Raw genomic sequence first — 20,336 nt, 5'->3', positions numbered from 1 at the left:
AGAGCCCCATCCAGCCCGACCCCGGCTGTCTGCAGGGATGGGACACACCGCCTCTCCGGGCAACGTGTGCCGCTGCCTCACCGCCCTCATTGCAAAAACTTCGTTACCTGCAGACCCTCAAGGTAACCCACGGCCAACACAAACAGCACGTGCGGGAACACGGGTAACCTCACTGGCGAGAGCTGCTGGGGTCCAGCAGCTCCGGAAGGCAGGCCGGGCCCGTCCCGAGGGCTGCGAGCCGAACCTACCCGCACCGCCCCGTGCCGCAGGCGGCTCCGCACACGGCTCTGCGCCGAGCTGCTGCACGGCAGCGGGACGGATCCTCGGAAATGCAAATCCGCGCTCTGCGGGGGATCCCGGCGCACCGGCCGGGCCGGTTTGGCTGCATTTATGCCCTGAACCTTCGAGGCTTTTACCGGCGTTTACCTTCTAACCAGCAGGGTGATCCACCCCGCGAACCCCGCGGCGCTGCCCGGAGACGAGCTCGGGAACGCGTCAGACCGGGCAGAGCCCACCTGTCGGTCGGTACCCGCTGGGTTCTTATGAAAAGCAGCGATCCCCGCGCCTCGCGGCCACGCCAGCTGCACGCATTCATGCAGGCCGGCCGCAGCCGAGCCGGCGTGCCCCGACAGCAGCCGGCATGGCACCGCGCTGCAGAACCAGCTGCTTCCCTCAGTGCCCACCGCGGAGATGGGCGGCCGACGCCTTTCTCCCCCCATAAGGACTACAACCCCCAGCATGCAGTGCGTGCGGGCGCGACGCATGCCGGGATTTGCGGCTTTCTGGGCAGCCCGGCGCATGCGCGTGCGGCTGGAAGGCGCCATGCCGGAGGGGAAGGGCGCGTTCCGGGAGGTGCTGCCCAAACAAGGTACGGCCGGCGGGCGGGACGCGGCCACGGGCACCACCGCGAGGCGGCTGACGCGCGCTGCTCTGTCTCCTTCACAGGGCAGCTGTCCGTGGAAGACGCGGCCGGCATGGTGCTGTGCAAGCCAAAGGTGCTGCCCCTCAAATCGGTGTCGCTGGAGAAGCTGGAGCAGCTGCAGCGCGCGGCCATGGAGGCGTCGCGGCCGCCCGAGGGCACTGCGGGCCCCCAGCCGCAGCCCTAGGAGGGGAGCCAGGTACCGGCCGAGCGGCCCGGAGCCTCCTTTCGTCTCGCTCTTCCCTCACGGTTGCACTGCGACCGGCCACGCGCGGCCCGAGGCGGCGGCTTTCCTCCCGCAGAGCCGCAGCTGCGCCCCGGCGGCTTCAGCGGGTCGAGCGCCTGAGGCTGCGGTGCAGCGCTGAGAGGGAACGGCGGCACCGTGATAAAAGGCTTGTTAATTCCGCGCCGTAACATTCGTACCGTTAGTTTAATTATTTCAGCCTCCTGCGGCTCCCAGGGAGCGGAGGGGCAGCGCTGAGCTCTGCTGCTCTGCGACGGCAGCAACGGAGCTGCAGGGAACGGCACGGAGCTGCGGCCGGGCAGGGGCGGGTAGAGAGGTTCTGCCCCCAAGGCAGCGGGCACGGCACCGAGCTGCTCTTACAAACACGGCTTGAATGTGGCGTGATCGCGTGCGGAGCCAGCAGTTGGGCTCACGCCTTGTGGGTCCCCTTCAGGACTGTCCATCATTCTGTACTCACTCAGTATCTATTGTAATACAGAAGGTTGGTGAGAGAAGTGCTGCACAGTGCACGTGCTTCAGAGATTGGAACAGCGTAAAAGCAAAAGGCAGGAAGGAGAGCTTCACAAAAAAATATTTTTAATATGTTTTTACCAGAATTTTTCACTTTTCCAGTTACATAGAAAAAAGGACCGGTTTGGTACGTGCTGGCTGGAACATCTAAAACCGACCAGTGGAACAGGTGAACTTGTCCAATGACCCAGCTCTCTTTTCTTGGGCTCTTTAAGACAAAGAAACAGCTATTTTTCCTCCCAAAGCACAGTATTTCAGCAGCAGCAACGAAGGGAATCACAGCAGCTTAACCTGACCCTTCTAAAAGCTCGTATAAATCGGGGATTTTACAATGAAAACACTGTCCTTGAAAGAAACAGCGGCAGTCAGACGTGGATGCAAACATGGAATGATAGGTCATAAACATGGCACTTACAAAAAGATAGCTTATCTGAAGGCACCACAACAGAGTGGCCAGTTGGTCTACTGGATGCCCAAAGAAAGAACTTTTCTTTCTGAAATTTATAAAACTATTTAAAAAAAATGATCTGTACCCAAAACATGTGCTCTTAAAAAAATATGAACTGTGCTAAGCAACTCTTAGAAATTTGGTATATAATATATGCATATACATACATACATGCACACATGCCAAAAAGGCCTGTGTGTTTGTATGTATATATATATAGATACCTATCTTTTCTCCCTTTCAACTTCTAAGGCTTCAGCAGTTGGTTCCAACATTCAGTAGCTTTCCAGTTTAAGCTGGCCTCCATCTCCTTCACTCACAAAACGCTTCCTGCCCCTGTAGAAAAAGTAGAAAGTATATTTTCAGCAAGTTTACAGAAGCATCACTTCTTTGTTCATCTGTCATTGTGAAGAATCTTCTCTTGGTCTTGGGAGTAAAATGTGGGGTGTGTGAGATTGAGCAAAATGACATTCTTGATTACTAGTAAATTAAAGCATCTGAATCCTACATCTAAGGTTATTAGGCTTTTCAAATTTCTACTTTCCTTACCTTTTAACATTGAACATTACCATTCACACTTCCAAAAGCTGCTAACTTGAAAGCCTACAAATGACATTTTTCTACCCCAAACTGAAACAAGCTCACAACGCCTCAGTATATTGATGAGAGTTGCAGTATAATCCAGCTTTTGTCGCAGCAACAACTTTCAGCCCTAACAAACCCACGTGCAAGTTGATATTGAGATACAGACAAACTAGGAAATATCTGACAGTATTTCTGATGCATGAAATCACGTATAGTTTCAGCACCAAATTCCCCATACTTTTTACTTTTACAAATTCCCCATAGGAAATGAAATTTACAGGTTGTATTCTGATTGAAAATACAGAATGCTGATTAGCTACAGTAAAACAATAATAAAACAGAGAACACTACAATATATGTGCATCTCATGGTTGTCTTTTTTGTTTTTTTAAATCAGGTATGTAGAGCTTTTGCCACATAAATGCCTTGTAGCTTTTTGACAAAAACATTACAATTGGTTGTCTAATCTTGGAACTCTATTAATTCAGTTTACAATGTTTAAACTGTTTTAAAACGTGTTTTTTTTTCCCCTCCAGGTTTGTCTGCATGGATCGTTAAAACTCCTCAATCTTCCAGCTCAGTACTGCACTGATCTCTGCCAAGCAAATGAGCAAAACTGAGAGGAGAGGCAGGCCTTCATCTGCTGCAGCACACAGGCACTCTGCTGGGGCTTCCAGCAGAGGCTGACTTCCTTCAGATATGTATCCACCCTGCTCTTTTTGTTCCTCCACCTTCCCTAGTTTCTGTACCGGCCTGTCATACCCAGGTTACAAGATCCTGCTTTCAAACTGAGCGCCAGCACCTCTTTGTAATAAAACAAGTACCTTGAAGGACAGACGTCTCTCAGTGGTTTGGAGATTATTCCAGCCTGAAAGCATTCCTCTACAAACCTCTCAAGCACAGAATAGGAGTGTGGCACATCCAGGTTAATGTCTGGGATTTCACAGTAAACTCGTTCATAGCCCTGTAGTTTAAGAATGCAAATAATGATTTGGTTGTTCTAGAATTACAATTTCCTAAACATCTTTTTGCACTCAGAAGATGACTTCTTTTTAATGCAATTTCATGTATTCTTTAAGCAGTTTCAACAAACTGAAAGCAGAATACCTGCAAATTAGTGGCAAAGCAAGGAGTAATACCAGCCAGTTCCAAGAGCTGGTGTTACACAACAACATATCTATATGAATACACCAGCTGAGTATTTCAGTTTCTTAAAAAGTCAGAAATCCAGACAGTACAGACTGCATATTATAGCCTAGCTGCTAGTAACAGAAGGAAGAAGGATTAATTGCTCTGTCCTGTAGATAGTGAAGGCCACAGATCTCAATGAGAGATGCAATAAATTACAAATAGCATTTAAAAGAAAATAGAAGCTACTTGAAGATCTTGCCCAGCATTCTTTAAATGCCATACTTACTCTTTTCATTTGGTCCATAGTAATGACAGAAGACCTCGAGAGAGATTTCAGCAAATCCAGCATCATTTTAAAGGTCTTTTCTCCAGTTGACTCCAAAACCATCACAATTGCCTAAAACAAACCATGCAAGGTTTTTAACTAAAAAGAAAATAGTGGTTTGAGTACATGTTGTGTAAGCATACTAAAGTGCAGAAAAGAGTGAATGTAATAATGTGTGTTTTGTGGGAGACAAGTCCATTTGCTACAAGCAGTCTCAATTCCAGGATATTATTATTTGAAAGGAAAGCCTGATAAAAAGTTATTTGCATGAAGATAAAAGGTATGAAAAAAGAGAAAGGACTAGACAGTAAAGAGTACTGCCTAGTTTGAGGGGTACATAGCGGTATCTGCATGGTTGCTGCAGCACTGATGGCAATTAATTTTGTATCTAGGATTTTAGAAAAAGAACTCCTAAGTTTAAAATGTACACAAACCCCATCAACAAAAGGTGTCTGTTTTCTATCCTAAAATAAGGAGTCAATTTATTGAAAAGATAATTTTATAGACTTTGAGTGTTTGGCTTTCTTGGTAAACAACCATTTCAACTACTAGATACAGCAGAGTTCTTTCTCATATACTGTGGTTCTGAATTATCTCAGCCTTCTACAGATGTAATAAGGTGGAACATTTCCACACTGAAAAGGAAACTATAACTTAACAAGAACAGGTAACACCTGTTAGTACAGCCAGATGTCTGAAATCTGTTGTAATGTGTATTTAAAAGGAAATAAAATCCAATACAACCTGGGAATTTTGCTGGTATTCCTCAGCAGAAAGTAAGTGAGGCTCTTATTTGTCAGATATCTGTCTGAACCCAACAAACAAAATGTAATTCTGGATCTTCCCAGAGGGACCAGCAGCTTCTTGCACAACATACACACAAGTGAGCACATAAACTATTAACTTTACATGAAATAATTCAGTTATTTAAATAACATCAAAACTTCAGATTCCAGTTGCATGCATACCCACATCAAAACAAAACCTGTTGGTGTTACTGGCAGTCATTAAAGGGACTCATTTCTCCTTACTTCATATACAAGTTCATGGTGAAAATGGGGTACTTCCAGTTCCTGAAGGCAACGTTCAGCTTCCAGCAGGTCTCCAGAAAGCAAGTACTCTTTCAGCAGCATATCAATCTATTGCATTTTAAAACAAGCAAAAAAATCCATCACTAGTTAGATACAAGATTTAAAAGCTGTCAACTCTTTTGGTGATCTGTGATCAACCTAGTAGCAAGCCATCTCCTGAAACCTGCAGCTAGAGTTCTACTAACTGTAATTAAATTGAGACATGAACAGCAACCTGAAACACAATGCAAGCCAAATACCTCTCTCTGTAGCATAATACAGATGTGCTAGCACTAAAAACTTTGCTGCAGGTGATGACTGTCAGTTTATCTTAATGCCTGAACTCTTTATCATCTGCTACACTCACAACATAAGATTACATCATGACTATTTTAAACTTCTGCCTACTTCATAGCACAAATCTCTAAGTTTTCACAATCCTATCAGTCTCTTTTACTTTCAAGTTATTGCTGTGCTTTTAGTCACTGACATAAAAAAATAAACTTATTTTGTGATCTAATATTACTTCACCATTTTGTACTATAAACTCTAACAGTTAAGTGCTTGAAGTTTAGCTTGAAGCAAGAATAGCTGTGCACTTGCAATGCAGAATATGAACCAGTATGTTTCCACCACTGATCATAAGGATAGCGACGTCCACCTACAAAATGATCATCAATTTTCAAAACCTACTTTGTATAAAACAAACTGAAATAAGAACATTTTTTAAAAAGTGACACCAAACATCATTTAGCTGCAGGATATGCGTATTTCTCTGCTCCATCCCAAACAAGATAAGCTTAAAGAGTAAACTCTGGAGAGAAGAGACTTGTAGAAGTCAGCTACCTCTTTAACAAGGTGTTTCACAGACTGCTGGCCACCTCCTGAGCCCCACACGTTGTCTATGCGATTTCCACCCTTTGTCACACTCAGCAACACGGTAGCTCGGTCCAGTGCAGCTCTAGAAAGTAAAAGTGGTGTTTTAGGAAGTTAGGAAACTTCACTGAAATACACCTGTAAGACCCACAGCAACCCCCCACCACATCTATCACTTCTCTTCAGTCAAAGTGATTCTGACTGGGAAGAGGTTACGCCACCTTTACACTCTCGGTTATACTGAACTCAGGACAGGGAAGAATCCTGCAAAGGCAGTAGGTTTGAATCATCAATGCAGAACCTGAAGTGCTCTCAAGGGAAAGAGCAGTTTCTTTTCCAGAGATGAATTGTAGCTGGACTGCTCCAAGGATGCAACTTGGCAGGTACATCTCAAAATAGAAGTGACTTTTGTGCTGAAATAAATTTGCTAGCTAAAAAATTGTGAAACTTTAGAGTTCAAGCCAAAACAGCACTTCAGAAGGCAAATACATAGTTGCAAAGAGATGAGAAAACTAAAGTAGGTGAGAAAGAGAAGAAATGGCAGATCCAGTTAAGCACTATACAGCTAAAGAAGGACCAGTTATCTCCCAACGCTCACATTAATGTTAGTGAAAAAACAGCTATTCACTGAGATTTAACAGGCAACAAAGACTGGCCAAAAAATTGCAGTGGCAGCAAAACATCCCAGATGTGTAATATGCAGGCTAAAATCCTTCATACCACAAGAGAAACTTGTGTAACAGACTACCAATTTTCACAACTTTAACCCCCAAATTTGGCAGCTCAGCACTGGCCTTCTTCCTAGAAGAATGCAGCTTTAATCATAACAAATGGAACTTTTATAAGTTTTAGGAGTTCAGCACTCCATTATCCAAGTCTGAAACACTTATGGGAGAACAAACAATAAAAAAACATGGCTAATTATTACAATGTCTCTTCTCTCTGATGTTCCTTGAAATATCTCACCCTTGAAATGAAAATATTTATTGATGAATAAAGTTCCACATTCTAGGAAAACATACTGCACAAACTTGAAACCTTTATGAGGCAAAGCATTTCATCCCTTGTGTATTTCACAACATCTTTAAAGAGCTGTCCTGACACTATGACTCATTAGTAACATTAAAACTTTTCCTAAAGACAAAACCTTTTATAACCACTTCTTGTTTCAGCTCAGGCTCCCCATTCAAACTTAAGTGGGACAACAAACCCGACAAACTGATCTAAAACGTATCAATGTTTCTAAGGCACTTCCAGCGTTTCTTAGCTGACCTGAGCAAATCTGGGTTTTGTTGTTATTGCAGACTGCGCGTTTTTGATCTCTTGAAATTAGAAATGAACTCTGAGAACCAAATGGTTTGTCCCCAGGACCCAAATTCCTGATTTTCTCAGGCATTTGAAATAGAAAAACCACAGCTACAGACTGCAAGAAACTTACCGAGCTTGGATGCAATCCACAGTGCCTTTGTAGCCATCTATGTAAGTACTGCTCAAAATCCCATCTCCAACAGCTCTAGCAATAAACTGGCCCACCAACTACAACAAAGCAGAAGCATTTTTAAGTAAAGGTTGAATCTGAAAACAGTTTTAAGCAGACAAATATAATATGCTTGGTTTTCAGATTTTATTTATTTTTATCTCAAAGTAAAAGCATAGCTTGGGAAACTGGATACAGAGATTACAAACTGGAAGACTCTCCATAGCTATTTTTCAAAATATAGTCTTACTTCATTTTGCTTGATTAATTTTAGGCACAATTTAAAAAGAAAAATTCTCGACGACCAACATAAAAATTTGCCAATATACCTGTGGTGCCCTGGGAGAATCCAACACCAATTCAGGGAGATCTTTAAGCAGCCTGTCAAATGATTTTTCCACATCAGTTTTGCTTACTACTGTCCCACAAAGGTCAGAGATAAGCTTAGATGTCATCTCCCTGTGACTGGCCTTCCCCTCTAGTGCCAAGGAAACAGCCAGCACTGGCACACTGTATTTCATTTCACCAAGGTTTAAATCCTTCAGCATCTCCTAAAATAAAATTTGTGAAACAAAACAGATTAAGATCTCACCATTTTAACATTACAGAAATGTACCTTATTAACAAGTATTTCCACAGTTACATATATGCTTTTACCTATGTAATGAATTAACTGCTATGGTATTCCTATGCACTTTTCTGGCAAACACTTATTTACAGCCAGCGCTTGGGATTCACTTGTGCACTATAAGCTTGCCCCCTGAAATAAGTGTAAAGCACACGACATACCGAAACCTCATTAGTATCTCCATGTTCAAAATATTCCTGTATGATCGGTGTTAAGGTTTTTTCAAATGCTCTTTCATCCAGAGGTAAAACTACTGTTTCATAGACACAATTCTCCTATTTCAAAAGGAAACAAAAACATAAAGACTTTTATAAAGTGCTAACAGCAACAAAACACAATCTACACCTCTAATGCTTTAATTCTCATTGTCAGCATTCCACCAGAAAATATCAGATTATGTCTCCATGGTTGAAGTGTGGACAATGCTGCTAAATGTCATACTTCTTGAGTTTAGTGTTAACTGAATTCACCATTAAATGACAGTAAATACTCCACACTCTGTTCCTAGCATTCTTCTGACACCATATGAACACAGAATCAAGTACCCTGGTACTCAAGGGAGGGTGACAGAAACTCCTACCCCAGCCCCGCAGAGTTATCAGTTCCACAAGATTAAACTTTTAGCAACCCTCCCTGCAACTGACACTTCTGTCCCTGCCAGCAAGCCTGCTTGTTTGCCCTCTTCCATAGAGGGCCTTCGTGATCAGACAGGTGACAGCATGTACAGATCTGCCAGACAGAGAAAAGCACTTCCAGAACATCTGTAAGCCAAGCAATTTCTTTAGAGGAAAATCTTATGCAGCAACTGGTCCTGAAGAGTTCTAGCACTGTCAAGACTCCCCACCATGATTCAGTTCCTCACAGACTACCAAACATTCAGAGCAATATTACAGATTGCTGCAGTTTCAAAGAAATTTCCAACTAATACTTATAGAAAAGAAACGTTCTAGGACCAAGAATTACAGTACAAGTCCAAAAGCCTATTCTTCTATCATATCACTTTGTTTACAATCTGAGAAAAGCTAAGCAGGAGTTTATTGCACTTCTCAATTTTCATACAAATTTATTTTATGCAATCATCAACTTCATTTTCAATAGCTATCTGCTGATCTGTGATGAATTGGTGGAAGAAGTGATTCTAACATAGCCACAGAGCATCATCTCAGCAGCTATGGCTACGATAAAAAGCTGCAGCTCAAAGGACACCACCATCACTCTGCTGCTGTTACACGGGCTTTATTTACAGTCTCACAAATACATCTGTCACAGAGACATCAATAATCTGTGCCTGTAATCTCAGAGATTTAATCTGATAAAAAATTTGTTGAGGAAATTGCTTTCTTTTTGTTGGTGTTGATAACACAGCTGTAAAGCAGAATCTTCCACAACATATCCTAAATAAATATGTGTAAATAAACAGAAAATCCAGGTCCTCAACTTCACACTACTTGTAAGTGTTTGTAGCAAGAAGATACAAGATATTGTATCCGCAGTGTTGGGGATACAAAGAAGAGAGAAATCCCTAGAAGATAACATCATGAGCTAAATTCTCAACTGCAGGTCTGTGTTGCACTCTAACACAGTGCCTGCTTGCAACTCGGAGCAGCACTGCAACATTCATCTCCTTGAGAACCAGCAAGGGAAGAACACACCTGGGAAAAACACACTGTCTAGTCAGGCACAGAAGGAGGGCTTGGGTGTAAGACCTGTGCATGCTAAATACTGCAACACTTCTACATCAGTCTTCTTTAAGTCAATAATCCATTTTCAAACAAACAAAAAACGAGTACTTAAACCAGCCAGTCAAATATCCATATAACTTGTGAGGTTAAGCATTTATTAATATGAGCATCACAGTAATTTTAATTAATATAAAATCAAAACAAGCACTGAGCAAAGAAGTTTGTTTGCCTACCTGGTCATCATCGTAATTAGGATCCTTAATATCTACTTCTTCCACATCATACACTTGACCTGGTGTTCCCCAGACTCCTTTACCACCTGCTCCACCTGGCAAAACACAGAACAGTGAGAAACTAAGCAAGGACAGACAGTTTACAAACAAGACTTTGAACACAACCCAACATTCTTTCACTCACAGGTGTGCTTGTAGCCATTGACTCTGGCAACATATGCTGAAAATGGCAGAAGCATCTGTATGACACATTAAGCAACCAGTCTTTTCATTACTTTCCACTAAGATATTAAAAGCAGTGTGCACAGAAGTGCACAAGAATTACTGAAGGTTGAAACAACTGTACTTGTAAATATAGTCAAGCCTTCAGTTTACATTGGTAACAATTCTGTGAACCACTTGACCACAGCAGTTCAAGCCTGTGTATTCAATTTACTAATAAAAGATACTTGAAGTCTGACATTATTTAACAGTACACACAATTTTTTCCTGTTAAGATTCCACCTACTATTAACTCCTATTGCCACCACCTAACAAAGAACCAAGTGCCTGCACAAAGACTGTGCGTTGTGAACACAATTCTCAATAAAAACACCACCATTACATTCTGGACAGAATCTTTATCATGGTACTCTCATCACTAAACTACACCAACCTTTCTTTGGAAGACCTCTTCCTTTCCCAGACCGGGAGCGCCTGTCCAGGACTTTCCCCTTCGGGCTTGTTGGTACAACCAGCCCAGCCTTCTGCGTCTCTCCATTCTCACTAACAGAGTCTCCTCTCCCAGAATCTCTAGAAGAATTCTTCCTCAACCGCCTCTTTGCTTTAGCATTTATTTTGGCTTCAGTAATTGAAGTTGCAGGAATCCAATTGCCATTGATTTCAGTCTTTCTTTCCTCAGACCCACCATTTTCTTCATCACCGGAGAACAGAGCATCACTCAGATTCTCCACTTCTTAAAAAGAAAACAAAGTGAAAAATCTGTTATTGTTTTGAACTGTTTTATGTTAAAATACCAGAGCACACTGCATTTAAAATGGATTACATTATATAGTACTCTTACTTCCAACAGATAAATGGTGACATTCTATTTAGATGTGTCTACACATCAGAGTAATAAGGAGTTCCTTATCCCCCTACACATACTACCCACAATCTAAACAGAGCTTATGTTAATAGTTGGAAAGCAAACGAATAAACCATTTATAAATAGGTAAACCACAGAAAACTCCACCCTTGTTAAACAATTTATCAGAATTCCACAGTGCATAAGATCTATGTGACTGGTTATCGCTCCACCCACTCAGTGCTTGTCTTGGAAAAAAACAACTGTCAATGCAGTGAATTTTGTAATAACTCAATGCCATTAACTGAATAGTCACCGTAGTGACTTTTTAATTAATTTCCTAAATCATCAACCAACATTCATCTCATTCGAGGAACTTCAAACATAGCTCACCATCTGGAAAATCAATGACTTAGACACACAAGAGCATGTGTACAAGACTGCTTTAATTTCTGTTTTTGAAGAAAGAAAAAAAAGCAGTTTAATACAAAACTTAGAGAGTTTGAAAACAAAGACTCAGAATAAATGTTCTGAAACAACATGATCTCACTTCCCTAGGGATTGTTCCTTATTGTCTGCTAAGTCAAGACTGTTTCTAAAAGTCACCACTTTAGACATATGATTGCAGTGAGTTTATTCCTCACTGCAGTCATATGTAACTGTTAACTAACTAGCTTGGTCTCCTTTTAAAAAACCCTCTGTAAAATGAGAAAGTTTTCTTACAACACCCGTAAATGTTTCAGAGCACTAAGAAGTGCAATAACGTCACTCCTTCGTGAAATCAGATCCAAATTTTATACGTGTATTAAGGTCTTATTTCACAAAGAATCTTCCCACGTGAACTCTATGGATCAGTAGAATGTTTTAAGTGCCAAAGTCTATGTAATTTCTTCATCTTCCTCAACTCATGAAGATGAATAACACATAATAATAAAGAAAAGCAATTGAGGACCTGCTTTATATTCCAGTTAGCACTCCGAAACTCCTTGTGAATTAAAGGACACACACAAAGGCAACAACCTAAGCTCTGTTACGCAGCCTCCTTTTCTTGCAATCAGGAGACTCACAGATACAACTTCCAGCCACAGCCCAAGGATGCACACTGATGAGGCATACAGGAGCTGCTTTTCCAGCTATGCCAAACCTGCTTCACAGAAACATTCACAGCCATAAACCCACAATATGGAGAATATTTTAAACTGCGATTTGAACATAGCTGAATATATTACTTTACCATTCCAATCTATTCTAATTAAAAATGTCCACTTGACAATAGCTCCAGAATTGTATTTTCTCATTTCAAAACAGGCTCACGAAAATGGGTTTTGAAAGCAAAGTACACTAATAAAATATTTCTAACCTCAAAGTGCATATCCATATCAAAGAGGATACTGCACTACAAAATTATGACAGTGTGATGCAACTGCCTCCTTCATGATCAAAGAACAACCATTCAGGAGTACACAGCTATGAATGCTATAGCTGAACAGTAATGCAGGCACTCCTGTATAAGTTTCTACTCCCACAAAAGTATTCCCTTTAAGCTTGCAGCAAGCTAAAAAGAGAAAAACCATGCACCCTGTACAGAAAAACAAGCATTCTCAGTTTGTCTAATATTTTAATACTACAATGACAGATTTGCATAAAGCTAGCACAGGGCAAAAAAGCAAAACTGAAGAGAACAGGTTTCCTTCTGTGAATTCCCCAGGGAGCCCTCCTCAGAACCAGCTCATCTCAGATAACTGAACTCTAAACCCAGCCCAGCCTCCCATTTGTTTCTCCAGGTTAGACCCCACGCTTCACTGATCACTTCATTCTCCCTCAGTTTTCAAAGGAAATGGCCACCAATTAATGAAAACAAGTCACTCCCTGCTCTGACTCCTAAGGAAAAAAGTGAGGCTACACCACAGTCTCCACACACCCTCCTGTTCTCAGGTTTGAGACTAAATGAAATCCTCTGCAGCCTATGCGACTTAGAATTGCACACTGTATTGTATTTATTATTATATAGCAGTATCCAACTTGGAGCTGCAGCCTCTTTCTCCACAACACTGTGACCTACTGCCCCTCCACTATTAGTTACCTCATTACTCTGGAGAAAACAGATTAAACTTATACTAATTTGGAATACTTCCGTTTTTAAAAAATCATTTTTTATAAAATGTATACGTCAAATGATGTGTATTTTTTCAACTTCTCATTGTGGCCTCATATCATCTACACAGACATACAAACAACAACATGTCCTGTACACTTTAAGGTTTTGCTTGCCACATATTAAAAAGTTATCCAAATTGTTCTTGTTAATCTGCTATTCAGCCAGTTAAAATCTGTGGTACTATGCAGCAAGAAGTACCAAAAAGAACACTCAGCAAGTACTTCCCTACCCACAAGCTTCATTTGACCAAATTAGATCAGTTCAGATCTCACAGCTTCTTCTCTACCACCCAAATGTAATCCTAAAATGCTGAAAAGCAACCTACTACAGTGAACTACTTCTGGTTTAAAATAGGAGTTATTAGCAAGAATGATGCAACTTCAGCTGTGTCACATATCATCTTAACCTATATGTATTTCTTTCTAAAAATCATTTAAAACCTACAAAAACTTATTGGTATAAAAAGGTCGGTGCAGACCATCACAACTTGAAATTGCAGTAATTGGACTAAGCATAATATAACACTTCTTATATGGACTTCTTATATGGACTTATATATAAGTCATCAATTTCAAGACAGTGTAACATGCATTCAGTAATGTTTTCCCATTGCAGCTCACTTTAGCCAAGCCTTTCTTCTAATCTTAAGCTAGACAGAAAGGTAAGGCTGAACCTGCACCTCTTAAATGTACCTTTACAATTCTGTAGATATGTGATGAAGATATATACGTAAGTAGTATTATTAAAAAATTAACAAGAAATGCAATTTACAACAGAGAACAGCTCAGGTCAGATACACAATTTTAGGTAAAAAGAATACTGAATACACTACTTACCTACTGTGCTAACGTAAACATGCTGCTTTTCTATTTCCATAGCTGCTGAACAGAACTGGCAATGAAATGTAGTCTTAACGTTTCCCCTTCAAGGCCTAAACAAAAATGGAGAATCTTAGGGGGAAAAAAAGCACTAGACTAACTCCTGAACGAATAAAGAGCTGCAAAGGCTTCACCCACAAAAATAAATGTTTTTTAAGTTATAATTAACTACCAGTATCCACTGAAAAATTCCTGAGAAGGTAGAAGATGTAACATGAGAAAGCACCACCCTTAAACATGTCTATTTAAGCCTTGATGTCTTAGCACTTGTCAGTTCTGCTGCTTATAAAGGTGGAACCAGGATAAAAGCCATTACGTTTAGGATAAAAACCCTCCATATGCAGCTTTCTTAAGTTGATAAGTCACCTCTATCAACTCGAGACTGTTCACTTCTGTAGAGCAGGTATCTATATAAGCATACAACATTAATGTTGTAATTGCATCCATAAGACAAACTGTCCCCAGCTTGAACTACAGTGATAAAATGATACCACTTTATCAAGTTCAGACAAACCTTTAGAAAACAAGATATTTTTAATTGCTCCCTTCAGGAACACAGTTTTTATATTTTACACTATGTCGATGTACAGCTGTCAAATTTTCACATGCTCCTGTGCCAATCAGCAAGGGATACAGCCCAACACTTCTCTTTTTCCTGTTACTCTCTCTTCCTAGCAGCTGCTATTCTACAAATGACCACAAGTAACTGTGAAAAGGATCACCATCCATCTTTACGTACACAAAATTAATGCAGCCTCATGAATCCCCACACACCTTTTTACCCGCAAGATTTTCACTAATCACCCCGTAGCACTGCAAATATCATCGGCACGTGTCCACCTCACAAGAATTCAGTGGCACTTCTTTCCCTTTCTTACCTTTTGCTGCCCTGAAAACTGCTTACAGTTGAGCCGTCAGATTGTGACACCAAATGACATCCCTCCCTTCCGCTTTTCTTTCCTTGTTTTCCCCTCTCATGCCCACTTTCCTACCACATTAACTGCTCATGATTCATCCCAGACCGTTGAAAATAAAGTAACCGTTTTAGGGCACAGCGCTGAGCTCTCATGATCTGGTTATTTCTCAACATCTATCTCAACAGTTAACAACTTAATGGACTACGAAGTCCTCCCCAGCCCACGGTTTTTTTTAAGTAAATACGCTCCCAACTTACCTCAGTTGATCACTCAGGAGTTCCCAGCGTTCCCAGTCACTGCTGACCGCGAGCCTCCTTGAGCAGACTTCAATCTAACCGGAGTAAATTACCTGTTTTGTCCTTCCTAGTGGAATGTTCCATCTGCTGGTCCACCTCTTGTAAAAAAGCAGACAAAACACAAAGCCTGCATTAAATAACAATCAAGAGGAAGGCATTCACCGTTAGTAACAAGGCTCTCTCCCTTCGAGGCAGAGGCACGCTTTTTCCCCACGGAGCCCTAACCGAAATCCTCCACGTACGGCAGCATAACAATCAGCAGCACAGCCCCCATATGCCGTGCCGCAGGGACGCAGCACCCCGCTTTGTCTGTAACTAGGACGTGGAATAACCGAGCTCCACCATCCCCGTTGCCATGCCGACCGCCCTCAGCCCCGCGATGCCACCTCCCAGCCCGGGCTGTGCCCCGCTCCAATTCCAGCACGTCGGTTTTATCACCGTACGGAGAAAATCTGTCTATATCTCGCCGTGCTACGCCACACGGAGCCGCTCAGCACCTCCCTCCCGCGCAAACCGCCCTCACAGCGCTCACAGCCTGCGGCCGCCCGAGGTACCGCTGCTGGCCCGCCCCGCGCCGCAGGCCCAGCGCCGCCTCACGGCCTCCCGCCGCCCCCTGAGTGAGGGGTTACCTCAGCGATGGGTGCAGGGAGCCGCTCCTCACCGCGGCCCCGATACCCGGCGGGCAGCCTGCCGAGCCCCCTCGCGCCGAGGCGGGACCGTTACCACCGGCGGCTCGGCTCGGCTCGGCTCGGCTCGGTTCGGCTGCGCTCGGCTCGGCCGCGCTCGGCTCGGCCCGGCCCCGCCCCCAGGCCGCGCGCGCCCGTTTCTGCTTGTTTTTGTTTTCTTCCCCCCAGCGACACGGAGCAAAGCGGCGCCGCCGATTGGCTGACTCCCGCCCGCTGCCTCAGCCAATCGGCGGGCAGAAGGAGAGGCGGGTGGGTGGGGCATCGGCCCGCTGGAAAGGAAAGGGACGGCGGGGGGTGGGGAAACCATCTCGGCCGCGTCGGCGTGGGGGCGGGAAGGGCCGCTCGTGTGGAGAGAGGGGGGGGAGGTGGTCTCAGCGGGGTTCCCTGTGCAGCTGTACCCATTGCCTGCCCAGCCTGCTTGCACAGGGCCTGGCCGCTCAGTAGCGTGTGCTCCTACTGTGAAAAATCAATATTTGTTATGTTTTGAATAAAATCACGAGAAAACTGGTGTATCACCTCGTCTCCGCGTTGCTAACGGGGGAGGGCGAAGGCTGAGGCCTTTCCTCCTCTGTGTGGGCGTCACAGGGGCTGCCCAGGAGCAACACGGCTGCCCACAGCCGACGGCTTTTTGTGGGGTCTGTGAGGAAAAGCTGCTAACACGCGTTGATAACCAAACCAACGTCCCCATCCACCGCCTCACAGATTTTCTACCTCAGATTAGTTTGCACTAACGCTCTTTATTCTATACACAGTGCCTAAGGCCGGGCACCTGATTACAGCTGACAGCCTGTTTTATTGTCAAGTGCTCTGCCTCTGCTCAGCCCCTCCTAAAACAACTCCGTCAGCCGTTCCGTCTGAGAGCCCTGAGCGGCCATTCTGCCTCAGTGCAGAACGCCACAGGGTTCTTCAGCTGCCAGCGAAGGAATGACGACATTACGACTTGACTTTTGTTGTTTTTGTGTGTGTGTGTTGTTTTTTGTTTTGTTTTGTTTTTTTTTAATATTATTCCAATGTATTTCTACCCCAAATCTGAACTGCAGCCAAACTTCCCTTGTGTAAGAGCTGCTGAGTTCACTTATTGGCCCTGCTCGGCATGAATCATCAGAAGGAAGTTTAAGAACCAAAACAACAGTGATCTTTTAAAGGACTGTGCGGCATGATTGCTGTATCTTTAGTGATAAACACTTCCCCCATCAGACACGACGGAAAGAAAATCTTTCTTGTTTGTGATAACTCTGGGTTCCAGCCGTGTTCCAGGCAGGACAGCTTGGCATGCTCACACAAGCCTTTCTTCATATAAGGGGCAGCCTCAAAAGATGTTGTTTCTCTCATCAATCAAAAAATAATTCCTAATTTTCTCTTTGCACATTTGTGCCTAGCATGTGATGCTACAGCATCATCACTGAGACGTGGAAAATAGAATCTATCCATTAACAAAGATCGTGGAATTCAGCTTCCCCACAGCAAGACAGCAAAGGAACTGAAAAAGATTCTGCAGCCAGGAGAGATGGCAGAATGAGAGATGATACAGTAACAGGAACCCGCACAAGAGAAGATGCCACAAAATAACACCTCAGTGCATCCTGCCCGTTGCTACTACCAGTTTTAAAGCATTCTGTAAAATTGCTGGAGGATTTTCTTGTAATATTTAAGGCTGGATCACTTCCAAAAGCCCAAAAGCCATCTGATTAAATCAAAAGAAGAGGAAAACGCCTGAACCAACCAGCACTTTTCCAGACAAGGAACAGCGTGTTTTTCTTTTCTTCTGCTGCATGTCTCTATTAGTAGCCTGGTTATCAAACACTGAAAATCTTGTCTAGATTTGACAGTACAAACTTTCTGATTTCTAAAACACAACGACCTGAAAAAGGACTGATGTGCATGCAAGATTACTTGTATCTTCCTGTTGTATCAAGCAGACTACTCAAAGATATCTCCATTTTGCCTTTTTTTTGCCTCAAAACCTTAATATTAAAAAGACACAGTCCATTACATACTAATCTCCAGGCTGTAGAGAGCAGCTTGCTCCTTCCCTGCTTCCCTCCCTGGCTGTATGAACAGCACTCAATCCCCATAAAAACAAGAGGGCAGAATCCCACTCCCCCCTTTCCCATCTACCACTCAAACTCAGGAAAAAAAAGAAAAAGAAAAAAAAAAACAAAACCAAAACCAAACCCAGTTCCTGGCACAACACGCAAGCTGCGGTGTGTCCGCCTGCAGCCCACGTTTACCTGAACTGCAAGCTCCACTGTGCCACGCCGTGCCTCGCCACGCAGGAACTGCAGGGATTCCTTCCCCTCCTGCCCTCCCACCTGGAGCAAACTGCTGGGAGAGAAGCGAGCAGGTCACTTCCCAGCTCTCTTCCTCCCTTAGCGCTGGCTGGGTTGTTTTCAAACTCTCCCCTCCCTTTCTCACATGTTGGCCAAGCCCTCCCAGAACACCCAGGGGAGGGATCCGTTGGCTGCAGTTCTCCAAAACACGTGGAGAACCCTTCCCCCAGCCCGGGGTTGGGGGCACACATACCCTGCACCCGCCTGCTGTCAGCCTTTGCTTCTCAGCCCACTTCAGCAAGATTCACACTGTTTATCTGCCCTCCAGCACCCAGAGAGCAGTGAAAAGCAGAGAGGCTGTGTTTACTTAAAAACATCACCCAGCATTTTCTTTGTACTCCTCAATGTGGGTTTTTTCAGAGTTTTGCTTTCTGTTTTGGTTGTTTTCAAAACCTAACACCTGTGATGTTGACACCTCAGCAGTCTGTTTCATTACAGTCTATTCTGCTGGAGTGACAGTTAGAATATAGATTTCCACACATAATGCAGGGAGCTAAAGCATACCGAGTCTGCTAAATCCATCTGCTCTGTTCACTTGCCTGTCTCTTGGCCTTCTGGTTTCTTTTCCCTCTTTGCACTTTCATTTGCATCTTCTGCACTGGCTTCAAGGTGTCTTCTTCAAATGAACTGCAAGCACAGCAATCCCATTCCTCACCAGTCAGCATCAGCTCCAGGTTGAAAGGATACTGAAACACGCCTTCGCTTTTTTAATGCTCATTAATTAGAGTTGCTTCTGAACATCCTCCTTCAGCTCTATACGTGAGCTGGCAACAGTGCTGCAGCTGCATCCTGCATCTGCAGCCCCTACCCAGGATAGGCAAACAGGGGGAATGCAGGTCATATCTGTCTGGGTGTGGAAGCTCAAGTGTCACTTGTTGAGATGGTTTTGGACAAACGTTCTCATGAAACACAGACTATCTGTGCCATGGCTTTCCAGGACTTGCCTCTGACAGTGCACAAAAACCTTTTCCCCTTTGTGTTTCTGTGTACACCTTCCTGTCAGGCAATTTGGAATTGGGTTTGCTCTTTAAAACCGTTTCAGGCACGTCTCCTCTGTGTTACATTTGTCATCTGTTTATTCTTGCCTTAACAAAGACAATCATGCCTCTGAAAAGACATTTTACTGGGAAGGGCTGAACTTGTGAAATGTGCAAAGAAATGGAACGTTTATTTGATTGGCTGTTAAGTGTTCCAGATAGTGAGTTCATTTACAAGCTAACAACCAGAAACATGTAATAGTGTAATACTTCAGAATAGTTGTCTTTTTCTTACTGGTTTACTGTGGGAGAAAATCTTCAGGAGCCACCTGTAACAAACAAGCTGTGTTATTGCCTTGTAATTATTATTTGACAAACTGAGGTACTGTGATTAATAAATCACGTGCCTGCTTTTTGTGTGTGTATAATCACGTGCTCCATACTTATATTGACAGAAGCTTACAAAATATTTACCTATGTGCATAGGACTGGCAGGAACTTTTGGGCACCAGGTCTCCTATCACGGCAACATGTGATATAATTCCTTTCATAAACTTCACAAATTCTGTCCTCAAAGCGATTCAATACTTTGCATGCATGACTGCAATTGGGAGGCTGTTCCTCCCAGATTATCAGATGGTTAGCAGCAATCAAAATTTCTAATGGATCTTTTTGCTCATTTACTCTTTGCCAGCACTGGCCTTTAGCACCACTAAGTCTTTCCTCACCCTCCCTGGGAGACACTTCCACGATGCATTTACAGAGAGAAATCCTCCTGGTTGCAAAATCAAGCAGGAGAGCCTCTCCTTGGGTACACCCAGTTTTCACTGCAGCCCGGGATGCACTTTTCCCATTGTGTTCTATGATTTCATTGCTTTTCTCATGCTTCCATGGTGTTGG

General features: G+C 43.3%; 2 protein-coding genes across 9 annotated transcripts; one reads left to right on the top strand and one right to left on the bottom strand.

The window, feature by feature from the left end:
* The first annotated feature begins 761 nt into the window (after positions 1-761).
* BBIP1 (BBSome interacting protein 1) lies at positions 762-3,377 on the top strand. 2 transcript variants are annotated; one of them, XR_004167508.2, is made up of 4 exons: positions 762-868; positions 946-1,118; positions 1,776-1,842; positions 3,243-3,377. XR_004167508.2 is itself a non-coding variant. In XM_031597494.2 (3 exons), exons 1-2 carry the CDS (start codon positions 763-765, stop codon positions 1,104-1,106), a joined length of 267 nt encoding a protein of 88 aa, XP_031453354.2. In that variant the 5' UTR covers position 762; the 3' UTR covers positions 1,107-1,118; positions 3,243-3,377. The 2 variants fall into 2 exon arrangements, 1 of the variants encoding a protein (XP_031453354.2); XM_031597494.2 differs by lacking the exon at positions 1,776-1,842.
* Positions 1,723-18,556, bottom strand: PDCD4 (programmed cell death 4). Of its 7 annotated transcripts, none has more exons than XM_090145501.1 (13): positions 18,361-18,553; positions 15,405-15,541; positions 14,189-14,283; positions 10,784-11,080; positions 10,129-10,223; positions 8,375-8,488; positions 7,915-8,136; positions 7,547-7,644; positions 6,079-6,193; positions 5,194-5,301; positions 4,124-4,234; positions 3,531-3,670; positions 1,723-2,457 (listed from the first exon to the last, which is right to left on the bottom strand). In XM_090145501.1, exons 3-13 carry the CDS (start codon positions 14,226-14,228, stop codon positions 2,397-2,399), a joined length of 1,401 nt encoding a protein of 466 aa, XP_090001627.1. In that variant the 5' UTR covers positions 14,229-14,283; positions 15,405-15,541; positions 18,361-18,553; the 3' UTR covers positions 1,723-2,396. The 7 variants fall into 7 exon arrangements, with proteins under 7 accessions (XP_090001627.1, XP_031453352.1, XP_031453351.1 ...); XM_031597492.2 differs by having other exon boundaries at positions 10,784-11,083; positions 18,361-18,551; XM_031597491.2 differs by lacking the exon at positions 1,723-2,457 and having other exon boundaries at positions 3,251-3,670; positions 18,361-18,556.
* Between the last annotated feature and the right edge of the window lie 1,780 nt (positions 18,557-20,336).

Source organism: Phasianus colchicus, chromosome 8 (assembly GCF_987193195.1).
Source record: "Phasianus colchicus chromosome 8, bPhaCol1.hap1.1, whole genome shotgun sequence".
NCBI lineage: Eukaryota > Metazoa > Chordata > Aves > Galliformes > Phasianidae > Phasianus > Phasianus colchicus.
This window is presented reverse-complemented; position numbering and strand designations above follow the sequence as displayed.

Bases quoted from the DNA above. Each gene is read 5' to 3' on its own strand.
- BBIP1 (XM_031597494.2), top strand. From the start codon at position 763: ATGCCGGGATTTGCGGCTTTCTGGGCAGCCCGGCGCATGCGCGTGCGG. The intron at 869-945 runs GTACGGCCGGCG...TCTCCTTCACAG, and splicing joins GGAGGTGCTGCCCAAACAAG to GGCAGCTGTCCGTGGAAGAC.
- PDCD4 (XM_031597488.2), bottom strand. From the start codon at position 14,228: ATGGAAATAGAAAAGCAGCATGTTTACGTTAGCACAGTAG. The intron at 4,235-5,193 runs GTAAGGAGAAAT...GGTTTGTTTTAG, and splicing joins ACCATGAACTTGTATATGAA to GCAATTGTGATGGTTTTGGA. The intron at 3,671-4,123 runs GTAAGTATGGCA...CTTAAACTACAG, and splicing joins CTATGGACCAAATGAAAAGA to GGCTATGAACGAGTTTACTG.